Genomic DNA, 17,013 nt, shown 5'->3' on the forward strand with positions numbered 1-17,013 from the left:
GACGTGGTTAGGTGATTTGATCAGGCTCTGTCTCTGCATCTCACGATGGGCCCATGCCTGGAGATTCCAAGCACTGGACCCAGGTCCCCGGGCCAGTCTGTAAATCAAAGCGCTTGACTTAGAGTGGAGAACGATAGCTTCATATAGATGATGCCACTTGCCAGCGCTCCACTGATGCATTCCCGCGGCTGTCACTCGCCTGCCCTTTTCTGTCCCCTTTGCTGGTTTATGTTTCCTAGCTCCATTCAGTCTACAGCGGGCCCATCACCTTTCTCCCGTGGAACGCATTTCTTCCATCCTTGCCACTGCTCTTTCACTGGCCAACCCCGCGGTTCCCGTCCTGCTGGGCAGGCATTTCCTATCACAGGATGCCGAGTGCGCCGCCTTCGAGCAGGGGGCACTGTGTATTCAGACACTCACCTGTTTGCTTCTGGTTCTTTGGGAAATAAAGCCACAAGTAGCTTTCGTAGGCAGTGCAGTTAGGAAGACAGAGGCTTAAGCTGGCATCTTAGTGGCCCAGCTCCACAGTGTAGCCCCGGAAGTCCTGAGTTTGTGCTTTCAGACGAGGGGCTGCTTGTAAAAAGTAAGGCACTCAGAGGGCTGAAGTGCTTACACGGGGCTGGCCAGGAAAGCTGCTCTTTTCCAAAGGACGCTTAGGGCATCTACCCCGCTGGTCACCTACCAGTTTCTGAATAAGCTTGTGGGGCAAGTTACAGCACGAGGGAACTGTGGGTATGAAGAGCATCAAAAGCCTGGCAGTCCAGAGCCCGCTGAGTGCAGGTGATGGTGTGAGGTCCTGCTGGGGTGGCAGGCAAGTGCCATGTCAAGGTGGGGACCCATGCTGGGCCTTGAAATAGATGCGGATTTAGATGGGAAGATAAGGAACACAGACGGGACACACACCAGTCAAGAAAACAGGCAGGGAGAGGTGTGGAGGCGTGAGGAAAGACAGGCTCTGAAGTCAGGGCGTGGAAGAGCCTGCTGAAGCAGAGGGTCCAGGTAGGGGCCGCGAGATGATGGAGGGAGGACCTGGACAGGGGTCACCACTGGGGACTGTGCTAGTTTTTAGGAGAAGGCTTTAATCAGGCTTAAAGGAGCCCAGGGGTGGGGTGACAGGTCACGCAGGGACTCCTCCCCAGACTCGCCGATTTCACAGACCAAGACAAAAAATAAGATTGGGAACCAACAGAGAGTTTTGCAAATTCTTCACCTGTTACCAGCATCCTTTCATAAAAAGAGGCCATTTAGCCATGCTGCAGGCAAAAAAGGACCTAACTTCAGGGGGCAGACCATTCTTGACAAGGAAATAGTAAAGCTTTATGAACACATTCTCTCCATCATTATGTATCTTTTTTTTTTTTTTCCATTTCACTGTGGATCTGTGAGAACTTTTGCACAGATTCGCAGCTAGGACAACAGAAGTGAAACAAGATGGATGGCAGACATTAGAATTACCAGGGGACCCTGGATGAGGGAGGGAGGGAGGGAGAATGAGATGCCTGTCAGACAGGGCAGGTGATCCCATCTTTAGCAAAAGCAGAAAACCAATGCAACAGCCGATGTCCGGCCGTCCTCCGAAAAGCTTTGATCCCGGGTTCTAACGGGGCCTTCTCATCAAATACACGCCTCTGGACACAGTCTCTGCCCCTGTGCAGCGTGTGGCGCTCCAGAACGCTGCCTGGGCCTGCTCGTGAGAGCTAGCCTGCTTAGCCTGTAGATTTGAGATGTGGTTTTCTTTTATGAGCTTTTGAATTCACAACGCTACAGGCTCCAGGGAATCCGACTGGAACATCACTTTCATGCCCCGCACCCCTTCCACTCATTTGGCCTCCACCTCGTAGCTTCAGATTCATCACACGGCACAATCCTTTTTGCTCCCGGTTGACCCCTCTTGACAACAGCCCCTCGCTGGAAAAGACAAACTCCCTCAGGCTCTCCATGACCTTCTGCTCCTTCGCTGATGGGCTGCCCCGTGTTGAGGTTTCTCTGTTTGTTCATCTTTAATTTTGATTGCGTTTTTGCCTAGACTTGCTGTTTTAGCCTTTGTAGTATATTTTAAAATCTCCTTTTAAGTTTCCTTAACAGCGGGATTCTCGACAAATGCCCCGGAAAGCCAGAGGCTCAGACCATCTCAGTTGAAAATGCTGATTTCCATCCTGATGTGAAATCCTCTCTCTCATACCCCCTTAGAGACAAGAAGTTCCCGACACTCTCCTTTGCCTTCATAATGTCTCACACGTATCTTTCCACTCCCACAGCCGCCCTAGATTGCAAAGTTGGTTTGGCTGCCTCTCCCCACATCCACGGCTACCAAATCCATCTTCTAAGCCATGCCATGCCCCTGCTCCCGACGGTAACACTTCTCAGCTCAAACATCTCTAGCAGTTCCTCAGCTGAGACAGCCATTGACTAAGACTGTCACCAACTAAGACCCGTAGACTGTTAACACTGCATATACATTCAGGTGGAAACAAAGTTCTCACAAACTTAAAAAAAAAAAAAAAAATTCAACAGCAAAAAAAAAAAAAAAAAAAAGAGGTGTGTGCGTGTGGAGGGGGAGGCAACTTCCTGGGTTAAGACTGGGTTAACAGCTGTTAAGACTCTGTGCTTCGAATGCAAGGGGCAAGGGTTCAATCCCTGATCAGGGAACTAAGATCCTGCATGCCCATGGCATGAAGCCCCATGCGAGCATGCTAGGTCGCCTCAGTCGTGTCCAACTGTTTGCAACCCTATGGACTGTAGCCTGTCAGGCTCTTCTGTCCATGGGATTCTCCAGACAAGAATACTGCAGTGGGTAGCCATGCCCTCCTCCAGGGGATCTTCCTGACCCAGGGATCAAACCTGCATCTCCTGCATTACAGGCGGATTCTTTGCCACTTGCTCAAAATTCTGAGCCACCAGTCACTGTAAGGACTCCCAAGACAGACTTAATCAGCCTGTCTTTTCCACTGTCCCCATGACACAGAGGGAGAATTTTTTCCTCCCATCTATCAGAGTTCCTTTGGTTTCAATTTCCTTTCATCATTTAACAGCCAGTAAAACAAAACAAAAATCCCCCCAGTCTTGCCATCTGTATGGCAGTTCTTTTCTCACAATGTTAATCTGTAATAACTTCTCTGTCACTGCAGTAAAGGAGAACACAATTACCAACCGTATCATAACAAAAGCATATATACAAATCATTCCTGGATCTGCATTTCTGATGAAGGACATGGGCAAACAGCAAAACCAGAACCTGATTTAAACTGCTCGCGGTGGACTGAATCCTAACAGCCATCGTGCGATTTATAACACGCACATCCTGAAGAATTCATATTTCAGTATTCTGGGAATGAACCTGAGGTTTATATATCTTACCAATGATCTCACAGGCAAATGATAATTTCTTTGAATTCAAGAGCAAATGTTGTCGGTGAGCAATCCTCAAAAAATCAGATTTTGAAGAGAAGATGCAAAACGCTTCCATCATCACAGGAAGCAGAACAACCAACTAGTTTCTAAATCATGTGTTCGTCTGGTACTCAGTTGTCTACCTACCTATACGCATATTGCCAGAAATAACAGGGAAGATGCAAGATAAGAAAAACACCAAAAGATATTCTTTCACATGAATTTTGTCTCAAGTGCTAACAGGATCATGTCTATAAATTCATATATATTCACACTTTTTCCTAACCAGATCTTCCCAGTGGGATTTCATTCACACTCGTGGCTCCGTTTTTCCCACAGCTCCCATGCCCACATCTCTAGAACTGACTCACCCGGAGTTCCTTTTCTTTCTTTTTTATTTAGTTGGCTGCACTGGGTCTCAATTGGAGCATGCGGGATCTAATTCCCTGCCCCGGGATCAAACCCGGGCCCCCTGTGTTGGGAGCTCAGGGTCCCAAGCCACTGCACCACCAGGGAAGTCCCTCACCCTGAGTTCTCACCAGCCATTTTTGACCACATGCAGGGTTGGACTATGGTCCCTCAAATCATAATTTCCAAATCAGAGCTCATCTCTCTCTACCATCCTGCATCTTCCGTGTATTTCCTACCCACTTGGTCACTAGGTTAGTGGATTTTCTTTTCCCTCCCCTCGTGCATTAAGTCCTCAAGCTGTATTTCATTTCCTGATGACTAGCCTACCTCTTTCTCTGAAATTTCCATGCCCAACTGTGGGTCAGACCTTCACTACTCAACTAGATTTACTGTCTCCTAACTCCCCTCTCCCCCTTTTCTCCGCCTCCTACTTTTCTACATTCAGTCCATCCTTATGTTGTTGCCAGATGGAACACTGTGCTTCCCTGGGGAAAACTCCGTTATGGGAGCCCTGTCTAACTGCAATCGCCAGGTGGTTAGTATAAGCCCTGCCGCATGAGAACTATGATCTCCCTCTACTCATCTTCCTGCTTCCACACATACTCTATGCTCCTGTTATTCTGAGCTGCATGTTCTTTCTAAAGCCTGCCATGCTCTGCCTCCCGAGTAAATGTTTGACTCTGGCCTGGAACACCCCACCTTGGCTTGCTCACCTTGCTTCGTACCTCTGAAGGTCTCACTTTAAGTCGATGGCATGATCGGCTCCATGGACATGAGTTTGAGCAAACTCTGGGAGAGAGTGAAGGACAGGGAAGCCTGGCGAGCTGCAGTCCATGGGGTTGCAAAGAGTCAGACACAACTGAGCGACTGAACAACAACAACAACAACAAGACTGGCTGAATTTTGGGATGAACTGAGGTCTAGGAAATCTGTTTGGAAGTATGTGTGTTTTTAAGAGAGGGATGCTAAGAGGAGTCAGAGATGATGATATCCCTAGTCATCTTATCTCCTTCCTAGGTCTCCCCCAACCCTGGGGCAGAGGACAGAAGAGAACAGTGACCATATTAGCTTGCTTTTAGGCCTCAAGACATTCTGAAACCAGGATCCTGGAACCCAGGCAAGGGGCCTCCTCTGGGAGGCTGAGAAGTGAGGGTAGCTGGGAGGGAGGGAGGCCGAAGTTGCTTTTATTTTGATATCCTCTGGATGAGTCAGAGACGAGACGCCAGACAGTCTCTGGAAAACACCAACTGTCCATCTTCAGTTCTGGGATTATAAAATAATAAACTTTCCTTTCATTGGTTGTCACTGTGTAGATTTCTTGCCCTGTAATCAAACAACCCTTTAAAATGGCTGGAGTATGTAACTTGGTCTCAGAGTAAATCATCTGAAGATCACCCTATAAGGGAAGTTGCTGACACACCCAGATAGGATGATATCAGATCATCCAGTTTAGACAGCTATGTAATTAGTTTAAGGAAGGAATTCGACACTTTGAGAAGCTGCATTTACCTGAACCATTATGGAGCAACTGAACATTAATTGCCTAGATAAAACACACCAAAAGAGTTAATGTAGGCTTGCCACTATTGACACACTGCAAATTATAGTGAGAAATATGGAACATTTTCTATTATTATATATATTGTGAGATAGGCTGAAAATAATCTGACAGATTAATCTGTTTTTTAATTTTTCTGGGATTTTCTCAACCTGTATAACACACAATTTCTCCATTTCCCTTTCTGCTTTGAAACCTGGACAGAATGAATGATTTCTTAAAACTAGACTGCAGAAGACTAATACTAAATCAAGTATTAGTAAAAAGTACTGCCTTAGCAATAGTAGCATTTGGGTTAATGTTTGAAATGTACGAAGATTTAAAGGGTTAATGTTTGAAATGTACAAAAACGTACAATTATTCAATTGTCTACACATTTTTTCTTTTTTTTAGTGATGTCCCTGGGACTAACCATACTGGTTAAAAATTTAATGTAAAATTATTAAACAATTAAAATAGCAAAAAAATGGAAATCAACCATAACATTTCCCCATGAATTTAAGTAATCTGCTGATTAAATCTCTTAAAATCACACTTAATGCAGTAAATGCTTTTTTCCATGAGGAAAGTAAGAAAAAGGAAAATAAAGAAAAGGAATTGGGTACCATTTTTAGAGATGTATTTGTAAAGTGGGCAGCTTTGTTGTTAATGCAGTTTTGGGCAGAAAGAGCAATGAAATGTGGTTTCAGTGTTTGAGTTTTTAGGGTTGGATGTCAGATGCCTACCAAGGGAAAGGTTATTCTCTCCGTTTGTACAGACTGACGCAGATGTCTGGCTATTTAGACGTGATTCACAGTCAATACTGGAGAAATATCAATAACCTCAGATACGCAGAGGACACCTCCCTTATGGCAGAAAGCAAAGAACTAAAGAGTCTCTCGATGAAAGTGAAAGAGGAGAGTCAAAGAACTGGCTTAAAACTCAGCATTCAAAAATCCAGATCATGGCATCTGGTCCCATCGCTTCATGGCAAATAGATGGGGAAACAATGGAAACAGTTTACAGACTTTATTTTCTTGGGCTCCAAAATCCCTGTGGACAGTGACTGTAGCCATGAAATTAAAAGACGCTTGCTCCTTGGAAGAAAAGCCATGACCAACCTAGACAGCCTATTTAAAAGCAGAGACATTACTTTGCTGACAAAGGTCCGTCTAGTCAAAGCTGTAGTTTTTCCCATAGTTATGTATGGAGGCGAGAGTTGGACCATAAAGAAGGCTGAGCATCAAAGAATTGATGCTTTCAAATTATGGTGTTGGAGAAGACTCTTGAGAATCCCTTGGACTTCGAGGAGATCAAACCAGTCGATCCTAAAGGAAATCAGTCCTGAATATTCACTGGAAGGACCGATGCTGAAGCTGAAGCTCCAATACTTTGGCCACCTGATGTGAAGAGCCGACTCACTGGAAGAGACCCTGATGCTGGGAAAGACTGAAGGCAGGAGGAGAAGGGGACAAAAGAGGATGAGATGGTTGGTTGGCATCACTGACTCAACAGAGATGAGTTTGAGCAAGCTCTGGGAGATGATGAAGGACAGGGAAGCCTGGAATGCTGCAGTCCATGGGGTCGCAAAGAGTCAGACACGACTGAGCGACTGAACAACAACACTGTCAATGAGACTGGATTCATCTTTTCTGATCTGGAATAATCACCAGCAAGTTTTCCTAGGTTATCTGCGCTGTCTGCACACTATTTTGAACATGAAGTCCAGGCATTATTTACACTGCCTCTCTCTCCTCTGAGATTCCCCTTCCCATCTTCTCTGGGATGATCAGAACTGATGTCAGTGGCAGCTGTGGGTCTGCACGGGCACAGAGTTACGTTCATTATAAAGAAATGAACTGAGAAGCTCATTCTGAAATTGCTTAGCTTGAAAGGACAACAATAAAGCACCTGAATGAGAGGTCAGAGACCCATATATACCTACATAAATGTGTAAGAGTGCAAACTCATTTATTCGCTCCTTGAATCTGAATAGAACTCATGACAGACCACAGAGTCAACCCCTCATATATAAAGCTCCAAATATTCAAAGTCCCAAGACAGAAAACTGCCACCAACTCGGCAGTGTGCATGTACATATCAGCCAGAACTCAGAGTTTTCTTCCCCACATTGTCTTCTCTAACCTGACAGAGTGCCTCCAGATACACCCACCCGCTTTGTGTTTTATGAGGTAAGCAAGCAGAGAGCTGTGAAATGCCATTAGCTATTAAATAATTTATTCTATTGCCCAACTCAATACACTGGGTCTGTTTTTGTGTGCATTCGAGTGTAAGAAGTGAGGTCTAGCTCTGGCTATGAACTTTTTAAATAATATATTTCCAGTAGATAAGATCTTTTGGGTCTCCCTGGAATTACTCCAGCTAAGGAAATATAACGTGGGATAATTGTTTTAAAATCGTATGAAGAACAGCGTAGAAGAATCCCGATTACTAAGTGAAGGGGGTAACCAGGCTTATCACAGGGTCATCAGACAAGGGGACCCCAAAGCTAGATGGACAGCAAGTCAACAGAAGAGGTGGTCTGAGGAAAGAGGGTTTATTCATCAGCAATGAAGAAGTCTTCTGTTCATGACACATATTAGCCTAATTCAGGGATCTCAGAGCTGGATTATCAACGACCTGACACCTGCTATTGTCTTCCTACCAGACCATCTGTGGTGTGTCTAAGAATGCTGGCCACTTCTTCAGGAGTCACGGTAGCGATACAAAAAGAACAAATAACATGGAGAGAAACTGCTGCCCAGAAGAAGACGGTGCCTCCAGTTTCTGAAATGAAAGTTCTTTTGCTTTGGAAATTCTCTGTGAACCCTAAAAAGTCACTCTATTATACTGGTGAAGAATTTCAAGTTTAGAATTGGGTTTTGTTTTCCTGGAGCCATTCTTCCAGCTATCAGGGGCAGCAATATACTTAACAGTATTTGGATGGGAAACGTTTTCTGTTTTCAACTCTTCACCCCCAACATTTCAGAAGAAAGTGCTATCAATATGGAGTCTTAATTTTTTGTTGGTTATTTAATAATGAGGTCAACTGAGAAAGTCCTTATTTTATAAAACAAAAGACAGTAAATATGTAATAATAGGTAAATACATTCTTAAAAAATCAACAACAAAAGCGAGAAGTGTTAATATTTTCAGCATTAACTATTGGTATGGAAAGGTCTGAACTATTTCAGAAAGCAAATATTTACACGATAGTCTTCCAATGGAGGGCTTCCCAGTAGCACTGGTGGTAAAGAACCTGCCTGCCAATGCAGGCGACTTAAGAGATGCAGGTTCCATCCCTGGGTCAATAAAGATTCCCTGGAAGAGGGCATAGCAAACTACTCCAGTATTTTTGCCTGGAAAATCCCATGGACAGAGGAGTCCATGGGTTGCAAAGAGCTAGATACCACTGAAGCAACTTAGGACGCATGCATGCACTTCCAATGGAGCCAGCTATAGGTTTTATCAGGCTCTTCTCTATAAATAAATGTTCACCAACCACATCTTTAACAATAGGTAGAACTGGACATGGAACAATTAACTGTTTCCAAATTGGGAAAGGAATACGTCAAGGTTGTATATTGTCACCCTGCTTATTTAAATTCTATGCAGAGTGCACCATGTGAAATGCCTGGCTGGATGAAGCTCAAGCTGGAATCAAGGCTGCCGGGAGAAATATTAATAACCTCAGATATGGAGATGATACCACCCTTGTGGCAGAAAGTGAAGAGGAACTAAAGAGCCTCTTGATGAAGGTGAAAGATGAGAGTGGAAAAGCTGGCTTAAAACTCAACATTCAAAAACCAAGATCATGCCATCTGGTCCCACCACTTCATGGTAAATAGATGGAGAAAAAATGGAAACAATGACATTTGTTTTTTTATTTTCTTGGACTCCAAAATCACTGTGGACAGTGACTGCAGCCAGGAAATTAAAAGATGCTTGCTCCTTGGAAGAAAAACTATGACAAACCAAGTGTATTAAAAAGCACAGACATCACTTTGCTGACAAAAGTCTATATAGTCAAAGCCATGTTTTTTCCAGTAGTTATATATGGATGTGAAAGTTGGACCATAAAGAAGGCTGAGAACCAAAGAACAGATGCTCTTGAACTGTGGTGCTGAAGAAGATTCTTGAGAGTCCCTTCGACTGCAAGGAGATAAAACCAGTCAGTCCTAAAAGAAATCAACCCTGAATACTGATTGCGAGGACTGATGCTGAAGCTGAAGCTCCAAGATTTTAGCCATCTGACGTGAAGAGCTGACTCACTGGAAAAGACCCTGATGCTGGGAAAGACTGGGGGAAGGAGAAGAAGAGGGCAACAGAGGATGAAACGGTTGGATGGCATCACTGACCCAATGGACAGGAATTTAAGCAAGCTCCGGGAGATAGTGAAGGACAGAAAAGCCTGGTGTGTGCATGGGGTTGTAAAGAGTCAGACATGACTTAGCTACTGAACAACCACAACCCTTATAAGGTCTAAATTAGACTTGCGGTACTATCAGAATACGAGGGGAAGTATTACAGACACGAACTAGGATTCTGGGATCTGCCAGCTCACTAATAATGACAAACACCAAGGAATCCTCCAAAATATCGGAGAAACGTGTTTTACAGTTTCTCACACTTCAAAGGGTGGGCCCTTCCTCATTTACAGCTAAATTATAAGAGTATATCATTATGCTATGATGATATTATTATAATTATATATATTATAAGAAAAAGTCCTTTATCATTCTGATATAATGGTTCTGAATTATTTAGGTTAAGAGCTCTGTTTTTTCTCCTGTCTTGTATGGTAATCCACTGTTTCGCAGAGTGCATAGATATTTCTTGAAAATGGTTTAATCATGTCTTTGCTGTAAACATCTAGAGGAAAATTAATAGAAACACTGCTTTTGATTTATTTTTTGGCCATGCCACTCAGCACGTGGGATGCTGGTTTCCCGACTGGTGATCGAACCTACACACCCCCTACATTGGAAGTCTGCAGTCTGAACCACCGGACTACCAAGGAAGTCCCTCCACATCTGTTTATCCCATCCCACATCAACTCCACAAATGGGGTATACCCATTTCTCATCCTAGGTCATTAGTGAGCCCGTACATGTGTTATAGAAGTTCAATCAGTAGTAACCCACGTGACGAACTGTGCATTGCCAATTTCAAGGAACAAATAAGAGCACATTCAAAAATGGCCCACAGAGCAGAGGTTGAGTCTTAGACTGTACTAAAAACTTATTTCTCTATTTCCCCCCCTGCTTTTAACTAAACCGAAACCCTACCAATGCCACCATCATTTCCTGAAGATCTTATCATCAGAGCAGCTCTCGCGCCCAGTCTCATCAGATGGGGGCACTTTTACTGTACTCTTCGTCGTCTCTTTGGCAATACAGCCTGCTATCACTTTGAAAACGGTGCAAGGGAAGTGCTTGCCATTAACTTCCAATTTATTCCTTTCCTATTGCGATCCCAAAATGAGCAAAAGGAATGTTAAGAACAGAATTTTAATGTAATTCAATTGAAAAGGTTTGTTCCTCTGACAAAATCAGGCTGCTGGGGAACATTCATTTTATTAAAAGGGAATCTGTCAAAAAAGAAAAGCGATCCAAGCTACAGGAGAACTAAGCCTAATGTACAGGTTCTATTCCAGAAAAGTTGCATAGAAAATATTTGTATATTGGGTCATTTTTTTCTACTGACTTTTATTATAATTTTAGAGGTGTGTTCCTATAGAAAGTACATTTTCTCCAGCATTTCATTGTAGAAGTCATACTAAGGATCTCGATATTCATTTCCAGGACTATTTTGCATTTGTCAACATGCCATCTCTGCACGTCTAATTTCCCCTTATGCTTTGTGCAATGTCAGTGGAATGAGCAAGTAATGGAAAGTGATTTTCCATGGAAACAGTCCATGAAATGTGACTGTTCTTAGAGCACACTGGCTGGGCCTTTCTTCCACAAATTTAGTAGAATAGCCTGGCTGGATGCTCCTTTTACTTTTTCATATGCTTCCAGAATGACCAGCTATTTCTGATTTGCATTTAGTGGTAAGGTTCTTTTAAGTGGAGTTCAGATTCTCCAATAACCAATTACAAGAAGTTCAGCCTGTCTCAGTCTGAATGGAAGGGGTGTTTGGGGGAGAATGGATACATGTATATGTATAGCTGAATCCCTCTGCCGTTCACCAGATGCTATCACAACAATGTTAATTGGCTATACCTCAATACAAAATAAAAAATTAAAAAAAAAGTTAAGCCTTTCTTTATGTGGTACTGAAGGAATCAGCCAAGTTCATTGTAAATGTTTTTAATGTTTCCCTTCAAGGGAGTTTGGGAAGGTCATGTACACACTGCTACATTCAAAATGGATAACTAACAACGACCTACTGTATAAGCACATGGAACTCTGCTCAATGTTATGTGCCAGCTTGGATGGGAGGGCAGTTTGGGGGAGAATGGATGAGCCTGGCGGGCTACAATCTACAGGGTCACGGAGTCAGACACAACTGAAGCGACTTAGCATGAATGCATGGATACATGTATATGTATGGCTGAGTCCCTTTGCTGTTCACTTGAAACTCCCACAACATTGTTAATGGCTATGAGGGAGTGAAAGTTGCTCAGTTGTGTCAGACTCCTTGTGACTGCATGGACTACAGTCAATGAAATTCTCCAGGCCAGAATACTGGAGTGGGTAGCCTTTCCCTTCTCCAGGGGATCTTTCCAACCCAGGGATCGAACCCAGGTCTCCTGCATTGCAGGCAGATTCTTCACTAGCTGAGCCACAAGGGAAGTCCAAGAATACCAAAGTAGGGAGCCTATCCCTGCTCTAGCAGATCTTCCCGGCCCAGGAATTGAACTGGGAATCTCCTGCATTGCAACTGAGCTATCAAGGAAGCCCTTACTCAACACAAAATGAAAAGTTAAAAGTTGAAAAAAAAAAAAAAAGTTCTCCTTCAGTGACAGCTAACATAGCCAGCTTTAGCACATGGGTAAATATAAACCCCAAAAGTTTATGCCTAAAACCAAGACTGCAGTATGTTTCCATGAAAGTTTGCTGTTAATATAATATTAGGTCTATATGAAGCAAAATATTAATCTTTAAGCAGAATTAGACTGACCTTGATGGTCATGAAACTTAAGCTTCAGGGCTCCCCACTTGCCTGGGTCCCTTCCAAGGCCCTGACCCTAATTTTGTCTTCTTTCTCCAGAAAAAGTGATCCCCAACTTATAGAAGTTTCAGGTTCCCCCAAAACCTGGATCTCACTTGCCCTTAAGATTATACTATTATTATACATACTACTATTTATAAAACAGATAAACAGGGACCTACTGTATAGCACATGGAACTATATTCAGTATCTTGGAGTAACCTATAATGGAAAAGAATCTGTAAAGGAATATATGTGTGTATAATATATATATACAACTGAATCACTTTGCTCCGAAACACACATTGTAAACCAACTATACTTAAATAAAAACCAAAAAGAAAAAAAAAGAGGCAGAAAAAGGATCATACTGTTATTATCTTATATTACATTATTATATCACAATATTTTATAATCAGAGTAGAATTTTGATATACTTACTCAAAAAATGTTGTCCATCCGGTTTCATCGCTTTTAGTGGCTAAAAGGCCACTGTTGCCATGGTAAGTAAACAAAACTAGTTCTAGTCCTTGAGCGGTCATGCTTTTCAAACATCCGTTTGTCCCTATGGTCAACCATATCACTTGGTTATCTGGGGACACCACTCGGACTGGCATGCGATTCGGGTCCCGTCTAATCCTAAGGGTGTTGCCGTTACTGTCGGTCACAGCGGTGATATCATTGTCGTTGCTGTAGCTAAAGTTGTACAGGTAATCACCAGTGACTAAGCTGATGGTATACTGGTGGGTGCCATTGATGTCAAAGATGTAGAGTTCTTGATCAGTTGGAGAGGCAACTTCGTAGAAGTTCATAGAGTTAAGTAAAGGCTTGTTCTTTGACACTGCCCGGATCCGAATGTTCCCCAGGTCTGCGATGTACAGGGTGCCGTCCGGGGAGGCGGCAAGGGAGGATGGAGCGCTCAGTTTGGCATCTTTGGCGTAGCCGTCTCCGCTCTGGTAGCAGTCACAGTTGGCATCGTTTTTGCAGTCACACTCTGACGGTATCCCGGCGACCAGGGAGATCTCCCCATCGGTGGTGACTTGCCGAATCCGGTTGATTTTCTTTTCGTCGGTTTCGGTGATGTACAGGACCCCGCTGTAGGACACAGCGATGGCAGTGGCAGATTCCAGGGTCGTCTGCACTGCATGCTTGCCCGCAGAATACTCCACCCCCGGCACCTGGCAATGCATGGGCCGCCCAGCGGCGATGCGCACCTGCCTGTTCTCAGTGATCTGTAAAACGACATTATTATCCAGCACGTAAATGGAGTTGTCCATTGGGTTAATGGCTAGGTCAGTGGGCCATTCCAGGCGTACCTGAGTTTAAAAAAAACAGAAATGGTCTGGTTAGTCAGTTGCTGAGCTGCGGGTCATTTGCCAGAGAGTAAATTAGACTATTTAGGGAAATGACCGTTAATTTGATAAAGCGTTTTAAAATTGTTTTTAAAACATATACAATGAAATAAATGTAAATGTTTGGAGTGGAGACAAATGGAAGAAATAAATTTTATTTAAAAATGCAGCTCACTGAAAGATTTTGCAGATTATAGCTAAGTAGCAAATGAACCTCTAAGTAGTGAGTTAATAGATATCAGTGAGATATGAACACAATTCCTTTCAGTGGCAACAATCACCAAATGCTGGGGCTTTCTAGGTTATGAATACATTAGAGTTCTCTTGTGTTTTCAATCAGGCCAATAGTGAAGTTTCTAATTCTAAACAGAAGTCCCTGAGGACTAATCTTAGGGGGGTTCTCTCTACTACTTAAGGACCTCATGCAATCACAAGCTTAGAGATTTAAGCAGTTTTGTTCTTCTTGGAATATCTGCAGGCTGCTGCTTTAATGGTATTTTATTACAAATGATTAGCATTTCTTAGTGATAATTGTCCTGTATTTCATTGAATTCTTCAAATGCAGAACTGGAGAAGAAAATAACTTTGTATTAGCTCTGGAGACACATATCAATGGAGGAACCTTATCACAAGGAGGCTGCCATGACACATGTGGTTTAAGATGGTGTTATCATAGTTTACGGACACTGTAAATCAAGTCACACAGAAGAGAAACAGACACTTTGGGGCAATGTTTTCACTACCTGGCTGATGTGCATGCTAGTGTCACAGGTTAAAGGTCTGGCTGAGGTCAGATCATTAGAGCCCAGGAGAGTTGATATGATTCCATTCTGATCAACTTTTCGGATCATTGTTCCATCAACAAAGTAGATTAATCCATTTTTATCAATTGCCATTCCTGTATCCAAGAGAGTCCCTGTTAGTAATCTTTCAAAAATGATTTAATTAAATGCTCACAGCCATCGTTAAACTCAACATTTAACATCAATAACATGGGCAGGAGACAGAAGGTAAGATTGCAGTTACAAATCAATGTAAAATGTAATAAAGAACCCAAATTTGTAAGAATCTGTACTTAGCATGTGGATCATATGGGTAGTACATGTGTTTAAAATATAAACACTGCACAGTGTTGCTGTCTATAAATTATAGAAACAGGTCAAATTCTGTTATGCTGAACTTAGAGTAACTCTATTCTAACAAAAATAGATCTAAGCCAAGGTTAGTGTTTTGTTGACCTTGTTACAATGAAATCTGCTAGGATGAATAATTCAGCACAACAAATACTTTTTTCCAGTCCGTGTTCACATAACAGTCTCTTGCTATAATAAAAAAAAAAAAAAGGCTCAAATCGAAAAACACTGTAATGAACGGCATAATACATGAAGAAGGAGTCAGTTCCGACTGGTTTAAAAGCTAGAGGCCTCCATCACATAGAATTTTTAGCCCCTGTTACCTCCAGAAATTCATTACAGCAAGCATTTTTTTCCCATGGCATAGAAACAAAAGTTTAGTAGCTCCAAACTGGGTGAGGGCTAATAGGGTCACTTAGTGATGGTTCTTAGGGAGGCCTGGGACTCACTCACGACAAAGAAATTCCAGGACAATGAAAGAATGCGGACACTTCCCTGAAGCTGAAAAGGATGTGACCTGAATGATACTGAGGATTTGCTTGATTCCTTGAAAAGTTGAAAAAAAATGGTATGATAATAAAAAATGCCAAGCACGTAAAATCAACCTATAGTTGATTTTACTGTAAAATCAACGTTAGGATTTTAGCCGTTTCACACTAAATGGCTTTTCAAAACGCTAGATGTGAAACGGCTTTCCAGAACACAGTTGAGAGGAAAATGTTAACTCAGCATTAAACACAATCAGGCACTAACTGGATTTTCCACCTTTTAATTTTTTAATGAAAAGAAATCCTCCAATTGGTAAATGCTGGTTGGTACCTTTGGGACTCATGAGTGTTGCTTCCACAGCCTTTCCACCATCCCCACATCTGGCTTCATCGAAAGGAAGGCACTGCTCCCCTGTTCCTGCCACTACTTCGGCATTCTTAGTCAAGTCTTTTGCACCCGTAAGTGACTTTGGGCGATAAATCCTGCGGGTGTTAGTGTCAGAAACATACAAATCTCCCGTGACTGGATCAGTTGCAAGGTAGTACCTGTGAGCTGGGTTGCTGCTGTAAGAAAAGATCATACAGAAATATCACAAAAAAATTACTCCTAAAACACAGAAATTAAAAGCAAAATAAAACAGATGATGAGAAACTAATTACAAACTGCGACTCCTCATCAATGACTAGAAAATGAACAGCACTGTAAACAATGATTTAAAAGAACTGGTGCCAATGACTCTTTTCCTTATCTCTTGTTGAGGATGTAACAATTTATTAAACAGCCATCTTAAAAGTAATTACCTTTAGAAGGCAATATGCTTCCAACCTAAACGAAGAAGCAAGCTCTTGAAATATTTTTGGTTCAATGCAAAGCCATTAACACACAGCCCTTGAGTGACAGGCTTAAGGATTATTCCAGGGGAAGGGGGTTTCTAACAAACTCTCCAGTCAAGTGTAACATTCTAGTGATTCTACTTGCATCTCATTGTAGGGAAATCTCCGGTTTTCTCTTGCAATCAAACCAAAAACACCTGGCTTCAAAAATGGAAAAAAAAAAAAATTTTTTTTGCAGCATGTGGGATCCTAGTTCCTCAACCAGGGATCGAACCATTGCCCACTGCTTTGGGAGCTCAGAGTCTTAACCACCTCCAGAGAAGTCCTGATGCCTGAAATCTTAAATGCACTAAGACATACTGTGTTCCTTAATGTGGTAGTTTATTACTTTGTACTGAGGTAAAAAGTTACATATCATTATAATATTCAGAAAAATTTTGCAGAGGTTTTTTATTCCCTCCAATAGTCAGTCTGGTATTGGCAGAGTCGCTCTTCCAGATATATATATATACAGCTGTGACACAGTCGTAACTCAGTCAAGCTGGGTCTATTTTGGAAGGCATGACATTGGAAAGATTCTCTAGTTTTTCCTATCTCCCTGATTATACACTAATTATGATACAGTTGGTTGTAAACATGTACACACACATTTTATCTTCCTGCCAGCTGTATATATATGTGAGCATAACCTCTGGACCACGTTGCCCGTG

General features: G+C 42.5%; 1 protein-coding gene across 1 annotated transcript in view; it reads right to left on the reverse strand.

Moving 5' to 3' along the window:
* TENM3 (teneurin transmembrane protein 3) overlaps positions 1-17,013 on the reverse strand; it is a 622,438-nt gene that overhangs the window by 33,093 nt on the left and 572,332 nt on the right. Inside the window, 3 exon segments of the mRNA XM_070364068.1 lie at positions 12,938-13,812; positions 14,592-14,746; positions 15,801-16,033. Coding sequence (XP_070220169.1) covers positions 12,938-13,812; positions 14,592-14,746; positions 15,801-16,033 — 1,263 coding nt within the window.

The sequence above is a fragment of the Bos mutus genome, chromosome 27 (genome assembly GCF_027580195.1).
Source record: "Bos mutus isolate GX-2022 chromosome 27, NWIPB_WYAK_1.1, whole genome shotgun sequence".
Classification (NCBI taxonomy): Eukaryota; Metazoa; Chordata; class Mammalia; order Artiodactyla; family Bovidae; genus Bos; species Bos mutus.